Source organism: Symphodus melops, assembly GCF_947650265.1.
Source record: "Symphodus melops genome assembly, chromosome: 8".
Classification (NCBI taxonomy): Eukaryota; Metazoa; Chordata; class Actinopteri; order Labriformes; family Labridae; genus Symphodus; species Symphodus melops.
The window spans coordinates 10,068,165-10,084,906 of record NC_136698.1 but is presented as its reverse complement, the minus strand read 5'-3'; the positions used below and the strand labels follow the sequence as shown (position 1 = coordinate 10,084,906).

General features: G+C 37.8%; 1 protein-coding gene across 1 annotated transcript; it reads right to left on the bottom strand.

Moving 5' to 3' along the window:
* Window positions 1-7,685: 7,685 nt before the first annotated feature.
* On the bottom strand, window positions 7,686-10,398 carry srek1ip1 (SREK1-interacting protein 1). Its single transcript, XM_079350516.1, has 5 exons — window positions 10,226-10,398; window positions 9,767-9,814; window positions 9,223-9,381; window positions 8,941-9,013; window positions 7,686-8,772 (listed from the first exon to the last, which is right to left on the bottom strand). Exons 1-5 carry the CDS (start codon window positions 10,236-10,238, stop codon window positions 8,535-8,537), a joined length of 531 nt encoding a protein of 176 aa, XP_079206642.1. The 5' UTR covers window positions 10,239-10,398; the 3' UTR covers window positions 7,686-8,534.
* Between the last annotated feature and the right edge of the window lie 6,344 nt (window positions 10,399-16,742).

Genomic DNA, 16,742 nt, shown 5'->3' with positions numbered 1-16,742 from the left:
AGAATAAGGGGAAAACCCAAGGTTAAATGCATCAGTTTCCAGTTACAGTGACTTCTCCCAAACACTGACATCTCACATATTCATCTTTTGGAACAACCTACACTGAAAATGTACATCACCTGATATGCTGTCCTTTTTTTTACATTTGTTGTTATTGGTATAGCTTGAAGGGCAGATATCAAGCTGAGGTGGACAGGAGCACACTGAAGACTGTCCACTGAGAGACACTTTGAGCTCAAGCATGGCACAATGGAAGAGCCACATTTTCTGTTTATGCAGAGGGTCATAGGCATACAAGCACAGTCGGACACACACAGCAGCTATTAATTTCCCAGCCTTCCCCCTTTTTGTCCCTTTATTCACGCTTCCTTGTACTGCTGATTATATGGTGACAGGACCAGATTGAAGAGGGAGAATTACCTAAGCTGATATTGTTAATCAGTCATGAAAAAAACAACAGCTGCTACACATAAAACCAAAGCACTGAAAATGTTGCTGCTGTTAATGTAATGTATTTTATATGATCAGCTTTGTTTTACACACAAAACTTCATAAATTGATTTAGGATTTCCTTAAAAATAGAGAAAAACAAATGTTATTTTAATGATGACATTTTATTTGTTTTGTCTTTCTTGAGTTGGACATTGAGATTTGTAGTTTATAAAATTCACAGGCTATATGTTTGTGTCAAGGGGCTGTGCACTTTCAACAGAATCACACTTTTTGTCAATGCTAATTAAAGATCACACAATGTGGTCAAAATGAAAAAGAAAGCAGCTTTTATTGGCATTCCACCCACTCTCTCTTGAATACCAATTAGTATGGTCAGTCATTGTTGTAATTTATAAAAGACCATCAGTCCAGAAAAATGTTTAGAAAGAAAAAAAATACATTTTTCATTTCAACGTGTTGTTAAAGTAAGTACCGGTAAGTAGATTAGTAAAAAGCAGGATAACCTTGAGCTCATGGTCTTTATTCATTTACTTTTTTCAAACCCATGACATGAAATGCATTGTAATGTCACATTTTCCTGTTGTTTTGTCAAAATACACAAGATGTTTAGACCTTATGGCTCAGGTGATAATACAATTATACAAAAATACATTGTTGTCATGCAGAAAGTCCGCTGAAAAAGAAAAGCAGCCTCTCTGTTTTAAACCACAAGAATATTTTAACTGAGCTGCTCTCTGTGATATTGCAAAGAGAAAAAGAAGAAATTCCCTTTTAATTGACATAATATTAAGCTGCATTGATGTTCAGAATTGAAAGGTCTGAATGAATAATTGATCCTTTGAATGCAATGTTACCATGAAATGTAAAAAAGAAAAAGAAAAACACCCACATAGGACCTACTTCTGTTCCACTGCTCAATAGGCTTTAACTCTCCCTCCCTGGCAATCTCCTCCTGCAAACACATACACACACCCGACCACCTAGACAATTACAGATGTCTGCTCATTTAGCCTTGGGAACTTAACTCAGTTTATGGGCCAGATATACTGCACGTTTGAAGAAACAACAGTACAGTCATGAAAGAGCAGAAAAAGGAGAGCAGAAAATGCTCTTCTCTGATGAAGATATCACAAGTCCCTGTATACCTAAAGGCAGTGAGTCATGTATCTTATATCTTTTATTCATTTCTCAATGTTACTCTTGAGTATCACTTTATATGTAAAACAAGGCCAACTTCACAAAGGTACTAAAAGATCAGTACTGAACATTGTTTTTCCATCTACTCCAAATTGTTTTTCTTTCCCATTAACACAATAAAACTGGGGTTCTGAAGTGAAGTTCTAACTTCTAACGCCACCAGAGGGCATTCTTCTGAGGATGAAAGTTAAAAACTTACTCTCTTACATGTCTGACTTTGCTTTTACCAAAATGTTTTCCCCACACTTCCAACAACTATAATACCTTTAAATGAAAACCTTGATAATTAACACACTGTGGAGCTGCTGATTTAAAATCGGTGTTATATCCACTGACACGATGGCCTTGAGCAAGGCACTTAATTATACTCTTAACTCTTACTCAAAAGAGAAGAAACACAGTGACAAGAGGGTTTCTGGTTTGTATCTTGTACCAGCTGGGAAACTGGGAGTGGAAAAAAAAGCTTTACTCACTTAGAAAAAACACAGTTAAGGTGATGCTAAGCAAAACACTGAACCCTACATCTGTTCCTGCTGACCAGAGAAGCTCCCAGGCCAGAACATGATACAATTTGCCAAGAAAATTTTCCCAAATATGTAAAAATAGACAGTGATGTGTTGAGAACATGCGTGGGAAGTTCTAAAAATGATGTATTATTTGCAAAAGCCTTTGAAAGACTGTTAGTCCATTTTCACCATCACTTGAAGTAACGAACAGACGTTAAAAACACTTGTGAACATCTGTCCAAAAAACCGTGATGACATCTGTGCTGGTTTTCTTTTTTCTATCTTATGATGAAATTTTCCATCAACAGAAAACAAGTGCCGATGTAAGAGGGAAAAAAAAAAAAAAAAAAGCTTTCGATCATGCTCAAACAATCATGTCCCCCTCTGGCCCTGTTTGATGTCTTTTCTAACAAAGGGACAGCAAACCCCCCACAGAAAAGAACAAAGGCACACAACACTTTCCATATAAATGTGCAGTGGAAAGAACATTAAACCAGAGTAAGAGTGAGCAGATGTGCCCAACTCAGAGATGACACCATGTCGTTTGACTTTAAAGCCACATGTGTCTGAAGTTAGGGACATTTAAAAGTGTCTACCGTCATCCGAGCAGCAGAGAGCACAGGCTGTGGTGCTGAAGCTGTAAGGCATGCTTGTGACTTGTTTTCTGCTGTGGCGATGTCAGCAGTAACACTCCTGCCATCTTCTGGACCACAGTGGGACAGATGGTCTCTCTCTCTCTCTCTCTCTCTCTCTCTCTCTCTCTCTCTCTCTCTCTCTCTCTCTCTCTCTCTCTCTCTCTCTCTCTTCAGGTCAGGCTCTTCTCCATTGCAGCTGTTGATTGAGCTCACCTGATATAACTTGGCAATCAAGGACAGAGTATAAAAAGCAGTTTTTTTTTTTTTTTTTGCCAGTCTGAACACAAAATGCCACATGAGATCCGATTTTTCCAAATATGATTCATACCACTTTAAGAGATGGTTTCAAATCTGATTCCAGATTTGATTCTTAGTCACTTCTATCGATCTATCTATCTATCTATCTATCTATCTATCTATCTATCTATCTATCTATCTATCTATCTATCTATCTATCTATCTATCTATCTATCTATCTATCTATCTATCTATCTATCTATCTATCTATCTATCTATCTATCACTCACAAAATTAATGCAAGTCCTCTGTTACCTTGTAACTGCTTTACAGCTTCACTCATGCTGTACAGTATTTGGCTGAACTCTAGTATTCACTGTACTTCCTACAGCTCTAAAAAAAGACAAGCGAGGTCATACAGTAGAGGAGATTCCCAACCTCATTAAGACTAATCTGGAAAATGGTGGTTGAATAAAATGATTTAGAAAGTAGAAAAGAATTTTGAAGGATACATTATTTACAGGATCAAGGACGACACATCCTTGGGTTCTGACTGACCCATATTCCAGAGCCAGGAAACTTGTCCTCACCACCACCACCTCCACAAGCAGCCTGGTCCAACACAGGTTAGCCGAAGAGGACCTACTGATCCTGATCCAATGCAACCCATTGCTAATTCCCTGGTGAAAGCCACCCAGTCAGTGCAGTGATGCCTCAAAACCTCATAGTTTATATGAACAAGCTCCTCTCTGAATGGGAACCCAGGAAATAGGCCGGTAATAACAGACCTCAGGAAAAAAGATTCTGACCAAAGAGAGAGTGGTGAACACAGACTCACCCCGTTCGCCCCTTTAGTTTTCTTTCCCTGCAGGTTTTTGGGAGAATGTCTAAACAGGCTTCCTGCAAAGCAATGTAGTATTTATTACAGCCTCCGTTTTTGATGGCTGGGGTCATGCAGCCTGCTGTCTATTTATCCTAGAGGTCATTAGGGCTGGTTTCTGCGCCAGGAGAGGAAGCGAAGAAGGAAATCTAAGATGCAGGGACTAAATTGGTAGCAAATGTATAGCCTTCAACTTGCCCCTTGGCCTTAATGCGTTTTTCAAGTGCTCTGCTCACTGTGCTCAAATGATGCAGGGATGGCTTGCCTCTGAAATAATATTTCAATAGTGGTTACAGACGCAAAACTGGCGCCATCTCTCAGCTTGGGTTGTTCCCACCCAAAGTGCAGCATAAGGGATTTTCATTTTATTTCTGGGAATATGTTCACTTTCCTGTAGTGGTAGTAGCCTTAAGTTTAAAAGAAGCAGGCTCATGACTTTAAGGTCGCAGGTTTGAATTCCCCAGCTAAGCATCAAAACATAGTCCTCCTTCCTTATTTACAACTATGTTTGAGCTAAGTATTACACTGTAACTACAGTGGCGCTGTGCGCTGGCCTCAGTGGGAGAAAGCGGTTGTATTGGGTGGTTGTATTGGGTCCATCCCAGGTTGGATAATGTAACTGCATGAGTGTGATGCAGGGCATACTGGTGGTGGGGAGAAGCATATGCACAAATTCCTCAAGAAAGGTTACAAACAGACATTGGCTTAGATGCAACCAAGCCACCCACACAAGCCTGAAACTGAGCTACCGAGCAATATAAACAAATTGAAAAACACTGCGTATGTTAATGAGAGATCATTTACTCATGGTTCAGCTATCTGGTCAGCCATTTTGCAAAAATGATTTCTGCTAAGTTTGAGATCAATGCCTCAAAGATGTTTACATAAAGGCTAAATTGCAGTCTTTCTGCAGGAAAACACTTCAAAAGATGACATTGACACTTCATTTCATTTAAATGGCTCAGTGGAGTCCCATTTACTCTCTGCTTCCCTTCAGCCCCAACAGGCTCAATAAAAGTCAATGAGCTGATGAAAACAGAAAAACCTAGTTGTTGTCCTATGCAAACAGCATATGGTTTTTTTGAGTGTGGCTGCACACGGCAGCACTCCTTCGACTTAATTTTCACTTCTTTATCAACTCGTCCTCTTACCATCTGGGTAATTATGAAGTTTCAGAAACCCCAGCTGTCTACTTTCACAAGTTCACTAAAGCTTTAATGTATATGTTAATTAAGAAAACTGTATGCAGTGTTAAAGCCAAAGGATTCCAGCTCAGCCTTCTAACTTTAAAATTCAGGGTCAATTATATATATAAAAAGAGTCTGAATTGTTTGAAATACTGTCACACATCATTTCCTGAACCAGTCATGATGGCAGCATTTCTGTTATTTAGACCCAGCTGTTTACACCAAAAGTCAATTTCTGGTCATAGGGGATCCATGAGGTATGGATAATCTATAGCTGCAGATTTTGAGCGTTAACATTTAGATCAGTTTTGCAACCTCAAACAACCACAATCCACAAATCAAAGCCGTCGCAAAAAATAGCATGTGCATTTACGAGACAAACTCTGAGAAAAAACGACTGTGGAAAAGGTAAAAGAAAAGTTATTTGGTTTTTTAAAAAAAGTTGGCTTGCGTAGCTATGGAAACATACGCCTACCACACCGAATAGCTAGGTGTTGCTTGACAGATGCAACTACCAATAGTCTAACAGTCTGAATAACACAGTCCCAACTCAGAGGTCTTTATTTGAACAAGTTGTTTTCTCTGCCATGTCCTCTTCCCCAAGACAAAGTAAAAATCAAAGCTACAGTTATAAACATCTGTCACATAGCTCAGATTGAACTTAAGACAAGTGCTTCTGAAGATTGTGAGGTTTTTAAGGGTCCTTCTTTTTACAGTCTGATATCTTGGGTGCAGTTTGTGATAGCAACAGCATGGAGTAAATGGGATTCAGGTGGTTGTCTTCCCTGGTTCACCCTGAGGGGCTCAGACTATTTACTTTCAGCCAAGCCTCAGGGCTTTCTCTCCTATAGGTTGAGATAAGAAAGTTTCATTGGGTTTTTTTGCTTTTTTCAAACAGGTTTCTGTCAAATCTGTGCATGAACTGAAAACCTGTTGATGTATGGCTGCTGTTCTGAAGCTTAATATGTATGATTTTGGATCTGGCATTGAGGCACTAATATTGGGGCTGTCAAATGTTTGAAATTTCAAAAATAAAAATCTTACCTTACTTGCTGTTTGAATTCAACCCTGCTTTTATTTTTTAATCAAAGCAAGGATCTTCTGGTAGATCAAACGTTTTGACATGAACTACATCATTAAAAAATGCACTTTTTATGGATCAAATTATAAATAAAAACAGCTAAAAGGTACAGTAAAACTGTGACGTGTTTAATGCTATATGGGTAAATATCGCTTTTGATTCGTCAACTGAGCTGTCTAGTTAATTAATGTGGAATGAGAAATTTAAAGATGCAGCAGTGTTGTTCTTTCTATCTCCATGACTAAAGGGACGCTTATCTAGTGTGGCAAAATTGCATGTGATTAATAAAATATATGCATTAATTGCAGACCAACCAGTAACTTAGGTACGTATTGTCTGACTATGTCATTCACTGTTCTACTACTGCTTCTCTATTCACTGCACCATAGCTCTTTATTTATTTATTAATTCAGTTATTGCATAACAATTGTTTATCATAGAACAGTCACTGCACTATATAGGGCTATTTATTCATTGCACAATAATTGTTTATTTTGTCCACTGCACTTTAACTGTTTATTTATCAACTCAGCCACTGTAAAACTATTTATCTTTTCGGACATTGTAACATTCACATATATTTATTCTTTCAGTCACTGCATTTATTTATCGAGTCATTCACCGATGTTTGTTTATTTGTAGGTGCAGGTTATAGTATATATGATCAAAATTCTGCTGGGCAGGATTGCCAAGAATTGTTTATGTTCCTACACACAATGACAATAAAGCGCGTATCTATCTATCTAGTTAATGTTGACAGCACTAATATATAAATATACTCGACCTCTGTATTTGCTCTCTATCAGTTTGCATAACCAATCTTTATTGAAGACGATGGCTGAATTAAAATAATTTTAGTGTCTGTGACTGTTCCAACTATGACCTCTAGATGGCGTCCACATATTCACTATAAACTGGCTTGACATTTGGTTTCAAGTCATTATTTTGGCTTTGGCGATGACCAGATTGTCTTGTGTTTAACAAGCACTCAATGCAACAAATTATAATTTTATTCATTATCATTATCTCAGGCTGGATGTCCCATGCCTCCTCCACAAACTATTTTATGCAACATTGAACCCAAAGAATATCAAGACAGAAATACTAGAAATCAGCACATTATCTTATAAAATTAATTAACTTAAAAACTCAAGTTTCCCCAGAATAAAAACACATGATTTTGTTTTGCCACAGACACCTGTTAAAGAGCGCTTTTCTGTTTGGAGTGATGCATATTTGCTTTAGCTGCAAGTCATTGTAATCTTTCATATTTCAATGTGTTCTGTCATTGCCCTTCACCTTTAATTACGATTTCTGCCAGTTTTAAATCAGACTGAATAGAACAGGACATGGTTTAAACTCACTTCATGGTATTTTGCTGCCCTCTACAGGAAATACAAGATAGGACAGCTTTCCAACACCACTTATCTTTTAGAAGAGCATTGTACCATATCCCTGCTTGTGTACATGTTATGAATAATTTATGAAAGTAAACAAAGACAGTTGAGATTGTTTGATACAAATATATATTTTATTACAAAAAAACAAAATAATAATAATGGGGAGGACCAAAAACACAGTTTCCAAAATGTAGACAAATTCCTCTTTTGGTCTTCAAAAAGCTGCAGGAGAGCCAGTGATGGATGCATTATGTAAAATAATCACTAAGAATGTTTTCCTACCAGGAAAGGGCTTTCAGTGTTCACATTAAGTCATCCCTGCAACCTCATATTAAAACATTGAAGAATGTACATATTTAAAGAGAAAAAAAAACATGGTTACGTAAGCCAACATTATTCTCAGCAGATACAGATAAAGACTCAAGGGTTCTTTTTTTGTCATCCCTTGTCCCAAGTTAACCCGAGTCATGAGAGTGGAAAAATGACCATTGTTTTTTAACATTAAAATCTGAAATAACAGAACAAAAAAAAAGACGAAAACAAAAAGGGCTATGTCGACACCCTTCTTACAGGAACTAACCACAAAACGTATCTAAGCATTTCATCCCTCATTTTCTGGATTGGCTTTGAAAACTGTTCACTTGAATGTAATATAGACTTCACCTGTCTAATAGAAAATGAGGGTTTCTGGAAGTAAAAAGTAATATTACAGCTAAACATGTTCCTTGGCTTAAAACAACTTTCAAAACAAATTTGAAAGGCTTCAAATTTTTATTTATTTTTTGCATGACGGTGTTAAACTCTTATCTTTAGAGCTTCTCCGGTGAGTCTTCGACTGGTATAAATCCTGGTCTCCACTAATAGACTGTTCGGCCCAGTATGAGGTTCTTCTTTGACTCGTTTTGTGTACTGAGAGCTAAATATGCCGGATCTCCATAAACTGTACAGTTCATATGTCTCAGTCACTGTCTGGAGATTCACTGGAGCTTGAAGAAGAAGAAGACGACTCATGTTTCTTCTTCTTCTGTTTCTTCTTGTGGTTCTTACTGTGTTCCTTTTTGTTCTTTTTGCTTTTCTTCTTTTGGCTTTTGACTTTCTTTTTCTTTCCCCTCTCCTCTTCTTCAGATGAGGAGTCAGATCTGCTGTGTTTCTTTTTCTTTTTTGTGCTCCTCCCATCACTTGAGGATGAAGCAGATCTGCGGAGTAAAGCATTTAAAAATTAGACTTTGTGAATATGTTTCAAGTATTACAGATGAAAGAATTCCTGTTTTGAAGTAAGCACTCGCTGTTTAATATTTCTGTGCAAAAAAAAACAACATTCTAAACAATATTTATTCATATCATTTGTTTAACAAAATGGTTACCTCTTTCTTGAACTCCTGTCTCTGCTCTTCTTCAGTTTGCGCCTCTTCATTTTGTCATCATCATCATTTGAACCTGCACAGAATAGTAAACGGAACAACCCAGTCTTGAATAACTGGAACAGTGGATGCTTATGAATTTTATGTTTACAGACTTCCTTCACTGGTACAATTGTGGCTACTGTGTCTGCTCATCAATGTTCACATTTACAAGTATGGCCATTATTAATCTTTATCAATTGTTACTTTTTATTTAGGTTCGCTTTTTTTCTTCTTTTTTTTTACCTCTGTGTTGCTGGGCGCCTCGCCTCACTTTCACGGTGCGCTGAGCTACAGGTGAGTCTTCCTCACTCTCCTCAGTGCTGGTGCTGCTTACATCCAGAACAATGTCTTTCTGTGGGTCAACTCTGACAAAGTTTCGACACTCAAAGGTCAAGTGGCCCGCTGAAAACGTCAAACACAGGAGGGAATAGTTGGCAACTGCCACAAAACTGAATCCTTAAACAATTCAAAATTAACATTGAAACACTTCCAGGTGAAGGACAGAAGAAGTCGCCTCCAATCACTTATCTTCTGATAGTTCAGCTTATGATGATCATCCAGATCCTCACAAGCAACCATCAGTATTTATGGATTAATCCTGACTGGATGAGCTGTATACATTCTTCACTAGAGAGCCCAGAATAACTTAAACAAACCCACATTTAAACACAACTAAGAGACTGAAGAAACACAAGCACACACATTCAAAGACCACAATGCCTCAGTCTGACTGAAATAAAAAAACAAGAAAGAAGCTCATGGGTCAAACTTTCAAAGCTTTACTTACGATATCCACATTTCTTACATCCGGCTCTGATGTTGTCTTTATTTGGACCTGAGAATAAATACATCCACATACGTAATATGAACATAGGGTTTTTTTATGTATATTTTTAAACTGTATATACAATTATACTGTATCAAAGATTTGTTTTCATGTATACTACCATAATATTAATATAATACGTGTTGAGTAAGCTAGCGTTACATTTCGTTCTATCAACTGACAAATAGCTTACATGACAAGAGGAAATAGCAAAATAGGAAACCGAAAATTAAACATCTTCTTAAGAGTTTTAAGAAACTTAGAGTGAGTCGTATAAAAGGTGCTTAGTGATTCAAATTAGTAACTAGCTAATGATAACATTAGCACTCGCTGCTTTTGATTCGCTGTGCCATTGAAACTATTAAGATTCACAACTAACTGTTTTTTTGATCTCGAGTTAAAATGTAAATAAACGACTACCTGCATCAGCCATATTAATTTCCTGAACAAGCCAAAGAATAACGTCAAGTGGGGTTGCTACCGCGCAAATTCACCAATCTTCACACGAGTGGAAGACAGATCAAAACAACGTCGACCGGAAACATTAGTTCTCGAAACTTCAGGTTTCCGTCTACTTCTTTCACTGGCGGTCCGCAATAGTCATATGTTAGCGCCACCTACTGGACTGGAGGATGTGACGTAACTCTGCCTCAGTGGTTTGAAGCTGAAGCATAATATACAGGATAGTTTTAGCTTGCGTTGTTTGAAGCTAATTAATCCTGAAAACGCTGTTTTTTTCTGTTTTAAATCTATTTGAGGTATTATTGCTATAAATAAAATAAAGCCTTTTTAGCCATGTAGGCTATAAGCAACCTGGAAGAGGCACAATGCAGCAATTTAATTCATCGTTAAGCTACATTAATTGATTAATAACTCAATAAAAGCCTATATTTGGAGTATTTTGTTTGTTAAAAGATTGCCCAAAACTATGATGCCATATGCTCTGGAATATAAAATCAGCCGCACGGTGAATGTCGTCTATAGAGCTATTTTCTGTCCTCCTCCTGCAAAACCCTGATCCTGAGTGATTCCATGCATCAAGCTACTCTATTAAAAAAAATTCTGAGGAATTTTCAAAAACAATATTTGCCCCGTTCTTGATTGCTTTCCCAGTAAAGCATTTGTGGTTTTTAGTTAGGGGTTAATTGAAGGCAGCCAGAGTCGGACTGGCAGATGGAAAATGTCGACAGATGCAGGGCCCCCAGACATGCCCTCATCATCATGTCTGTGACTGTGAAACACACAAAAATGCTCACATACACTCACACTCCCCCACACACACACACACACACACAATCTTAGTTTGGGTCTTTTGATCAGGCCATCTGCCTTAGTGACCATTCTGCCAGGAATAATACTGTTCACTTTATTTAAAATAAAAACTGATACCAGTCAGTATTGTGTAACCAGATGATGCCTCAAGATAAGCTGCCTCACTACTCTGCATTCCACACTGCAGGAGGACTTTGATCCACAACACTTCGCCGTTTTCTCTTCTGTTCCTCTAGTCCCCTCACATGCTTTGAAAACATGACTGTGTGTGCCATGTATTATCCTGTTTTTGGAAGGAAATGCACAGTTTTGAGCCATGACCAGATTTACCTGCATATCATGGATTCCATAAACAAGAGTACAGAAATTAAACGGTATATATAGATTTTCAAAGGATTTTCTTCTTTAGTCTTGTAAAATTACTGCTTATCATAACTTGCAAAAGACTGGAAGTTCCCAGGAATTTATTCTGCAGGTCTATGGAAATGTTGTATGAGCTGATTGTCATAGTGCCTTTGTGTTTTCCTGATTTAATTATAATAATTTAGTTTTTGTTTATTTTTGTCAAAATTCTGTAAAGCCTTCCTCCAGGAGTTTGAAAAAAAAAAATCTTCAGTCCATCAAATCTGAGCTTGTAAAGAAGCATTACATATTTTGCAAGGCAGTGATTCAAGGGAGAGAACTTTGTCTCTGTGTGGCTTTATTGCCTCAGGTTAGATTAGAACAACGAGTGAACATGTGCAGGTGATTGCCGCAGTACAGAAACGTTTAATTCACTTTTCAGCCACTGGACGGTGCAAAGAACACTCAAAAGGAGAACTTCCAGAGAGAAATCTATCATTTTATGTTGAAAGGAATGAGTGGTGACCCCTGTGGCAATACAGACACGTACACAAAAACAAAACAAAAACTGACCGAGTTTCAAATCCAAAAAAAGGAAACTGCATAACACACAGTCACAAGTTTAGAACACGGAGTCTTTGCTCAGTCTACACAGTGGAAGAAATGCATACAACCAGTCTGAGAGAGATGAGGGCTCCTAATTGTGTATATCAAGTTACATCCACTTTATACAGTTTTACTCAGAGTAATCTGAAACTGTTATTCCAGATGTTTTACAAGCTTTACTCTCATGACCTGTGCTTTCAATCACATCTCTCTTTAATATCCTAATTCCAAAACAAGGATTTATGTAATTTGTTTTTAATGCTTTGCATATTGCAGGTTTTAAGTCACAGTCTGTATTTAAATGTTAATACAGGGTACCCACAAACTGAAGCTAAAAGATACCACATTCAATTTATTCATGAAGCTTTTAAGGGACAGTGTAAAGAAAAAAACAATAATCTCAAGAAAAACTACTTTGGTAATAATATTCAGAATGTTAAATTGTCCAGAGTCACATAAATGAAGGATATGCCTATTTGAGAATACTGGTATGTAAAACAGGATTACAAACGAGTCTTATTGGTAGTTGTTGACAGGCTGCTCACACTCTTTCTGCACATATCATAAAAGGGTAAAAGATAAGCCTTGTGTAAAGCATTCCTCTGTTTATTTGCTACTGCTTTAGTTCCCATTCTTACCTAATACTCCTTTGATGTCTCCCCCCCCCCCAAAAAAAGACAAAAAACTATGAGAGTGATATTCACGTAAACAAAATATCTTACACTGTTACAAATGAATATCAACCCCAAAGTTTCAAGGATGCACTATATACTATATTCTAAACTTTGAGTTCATATTGTGACATAAATTAGAAAAAGATATATATTACATTGACATGTTGTGTAAACCCTCTCTGTAAAATTATGTGAAATTGTAAGAAGAGTTTGAGGTAAGGTGCCAGAAGGCTATTTGTTTTTTCGGAAAATGTTTAATCGCACATCTTAAAATTGAACAACACACTCTTAGTTACATAAATGAGACGAGACAGAGATGCTTAAATGCTTTATAAAATCACAGTATTTGCAAAAGACAGGGTCATTATCAAGGTAGGTTTCATTCCTTCATTTAATTCATAAACTTCTTTAACAGGGATGACTTAAAGCCTTCCAACTCACACAGAGGTCAATCTCTGCAACATGGCTTTAATTAAGTGTTGGCAATGTGCATATGAGCAACATTTACTAGACAATCTTGAAACAATCAACACTCCACTGGGATGTTCCACACAACCTTGTTTGTCAGATTTTGCATTTGTCAAAGATAGCTTCAAAAAGAGGCCTCACATATCATACTGTGGTGGTTTCTTGAACTTTTACCAGCCTATCTGACACCCAGTTCTATTTTACCTGTACTGAGGATTGGGTTTAGGGAGGACAGCATGATTATAATGGACCTTACCCAGCTAAAAAAAAGTTTAACTTACAAAACTTTTCTTCATCAATTTATATTTTTTTAATTAGAAGGCGCTAAACTCCCAATAATGATTTAACAGAACTGTTGGTGGCACGAGGTGTTGAAATAAAGCAGAATGCTGCTTCTATTCAATTGCTTAATCAGCTTAGTTAGGAATTTTTAGACTGCTTACATTAAATATTTCAAACTTCACACGTAAAAAAGCTAAAGGTGATGGATATGACAATAGTGTTTGCAGGCTTTTGGTCAGAACCAGAGAATGTGACCGAAGTAGAGCAGTGAGAGTTTCAACTCGTCGGTCAAAGCAGCACTGGTGCCACTCCAACCAATATTGTTCCACTATTACCTCTGATCCACTTGCAATTGCTCATTGGCTTGCTTATTCATAAAAAGCCTTTGGCTGTTTTGTTATCAATTTAGCATGAATGCTAGCCAGACCATTTCAAAAATCAAACTTTAACTTGACCGATTTGTCTGTTTCACTCCAAGGCTATACATTAGTTCTGGATCAAGCATGCCTGAGCAGTACTGGAGTAATGCTCGATGGAGTAGGAGCTGAGGCTTCAACTTGTTTTAAAAAACAGCTTAGTACAATAACCTTACGCTGTTTAATTACACTCTTTGATTAGAAGCACTAAAGTCCTTTCCTCCAAAAGTTCTGGAACCAACCAATGTAGCGGACTAATTAACCTGAAATTTGGAGGATAACCAAAGTTAATGCAATTCATCCTGGCTGGACAATAATATATGAGGGTACTGCAGCCCAGAGTATGTACCTCATGCTTGTGTAAGAGGAAACTCAGAAGCTTACCAAAGTCTGTCAGATTCATCCACTTACAGCCATGAATCTCTTAACATAAATTCCACCCTTCAGGCACATCTTTAGCTAAGGAAACATTTTGGGATTTTGCACACTTTACTGTGAGGTCTGTAATGGCTGCTGAGGGCACTAGAAAAAGACTGAAGAGATAACAAAGAAAACATTTTGAAATCATTTGAATACTTCGGCTTCAGTAACATTTCTTCTGGATCAGCGAAGTCTGAACTCCTCATGAAACATTGCTTTTAGAAATTGGTAGCCTACTCGTCTCTTGTGAAAAAGCAATACCGTGCCACAGACATAGGCTGTGTTGTTTTAGAGCATTCAGGTCACTGATTACACTTATTGTTTATTGTTCAGTACATGCAGTCATTTGGGTGGTCCAGTGTGGTCCTCGAGAAAATATGAACCCCATGCCTTATTTGTAATGCAAGCATGAGTGTGTACCCTGAATTCCTAGATTGTAGTTGTAAATGTAAATGACTATAGCCAAACCATTTGAATGAATGAAGCAGTCCATCCCCTTTGAGACACTGTCTGGTCAGCACCTGGTGGACACTGAGCATGCTGCGGAGGATGTTTTGGAAGTGAGGCCTGCCTAGGAAAATAAACCCGCGTCTGACCTCAAGCGCCAGTCGCAGAATCTCCCGACCTCACCACCTGACACAATGTTCCTCCCACAAGCTTGAGCATCATGCCTGGGTGGCCATGAGAGAGAAGATACTCTGCTTTGGATGGGAAACAAAAACTATGAAGAAAAGCTGCAAGATTCCGATTTAAGCAGTTTAACAAGACAATCATATTTACACTATAGCCCTTTTTCTCTAACTTCTGGCTCAGGATGGGAAGCTTCATTGCTGTTTAGTGTACTGATTCTGCATAAATTGAGCATGGCAGAGCAATCTTTTTTTTGTTTTGTTATGCTCGCTCGGCATTTTCTAACAATTTAAGCTATAGGCCTAAAGTCTTCTGTATGCAGTCCAACTATCAAACCCCTCTAAGGTGTAATCACTAAAATCTGACTCTGACTACTCAAAGTTGTACTGTAGGGAAATGAAAGTCTTGGCCAAATCACTTCATGGCCATTGTTCCAAGAGGCATATTGTCTTCAGAAGTCAGCCAGAAGGTCCATGTTACTACATTCAAGATTCAAGTCAAGTCGTCCTAACTACTGTGTATTGTGACTGATAAGGCTTCATGCAAAACAGACAAGATTGTTTCAGCCATCATTGTTTTTAATAACACTTCCAAGAGGCTATATTAGCATTCAGCCACCTGCTAGCTAATGGTGAAATTAGCTTGGAAGTGGAGAATGAAAGCTAACATCTGTGTTTGTCCATTAATAAATGGAAAGACTTGGTTTCACAACAATACTTCACAAGGTAATGTTAACTACTTATCTAAAAAAACAGCTATAAGTGGATAAATACGCATATGCTTTAGCTTTTTATCAAGCAGGATATCAAGTGTTTTAACCGTACCAACATTATGATAGTAGCAGCTTGTTAAGGTTGTTGAGGGTTTTTTTCAGTTCCTGCCTGGAATTGTTCAAGGTCTTGCCAGGTGAGCAAAACAGAGACTGGAATTGATTGATTTATTTATTTATTTTTTTACTTACTTCTGCAGCAGAAGTGTGGCTGCTCCCCCTCACACAATGTGTCTTTCCATCTCATTTTCTCCCCCCTGGATCTCTGTTTCCCCCTCCCCAAATCCTTCTGCGCATGTTTGATGACTTGACTGTAATGAGAGCTCTTTGATGTGAAGGAGATCTAGCCTTAGCAGAGCGCTCAGGAGAGCACAGGACAAGAGATGCGAGTCAGGTACACCACAGTTGCATGTGGTTGATTGTGGTTTTCTCCCATTGGACCAAACTTGTGCTCCTTGTTTTTTTTTTTTTTTTTCCTACATTATTCTTGTTGCCAGACAACATTTGGATCATTTGTAAAAGTTTATTTACGCATGCCTGTCTTTGTAATGTAGAGCATCTTATGTTTATTTCCCTGCATTCTATAAACCCTTTGTCCCACTTTGGCTTCTCTGAAACCATTTCAGACATTTTCTGCAGCCAAGTACAAAGCCTCAACCTGTGTGAGCTGCTGACAGACATTTGTCTACGAAGGACAGAGAGAGAAAACAAACTTTGATTCAATGCCTTATTGATGATCTGGATGGGAAGGGAAACTGGACTGCTCTCTGATTTGATGTAACTTTCTGACGCACACTGGTAAAAAGGTGAGTGCTAGTGGTCAAGCACATGTATCCAAATTAGTGTCTGCCTTTTTCTCTAACCAAAGATGCAAGTCGTGGCTACAAAATGTTAGTAGGGGGAAGAAAGAAACTTTAAGAAACTTTTTTTTTACTTTGATTGATACTTTGATCCCAATTTGGTGAGTAACTTCCTCTGTTGTTGTTGTGGAGGTAAGTAAATGCAGCAGCTTGCAATTAGTGGGCATTTGGAGACCCAAAAAAACAGGAAAGCAGAAA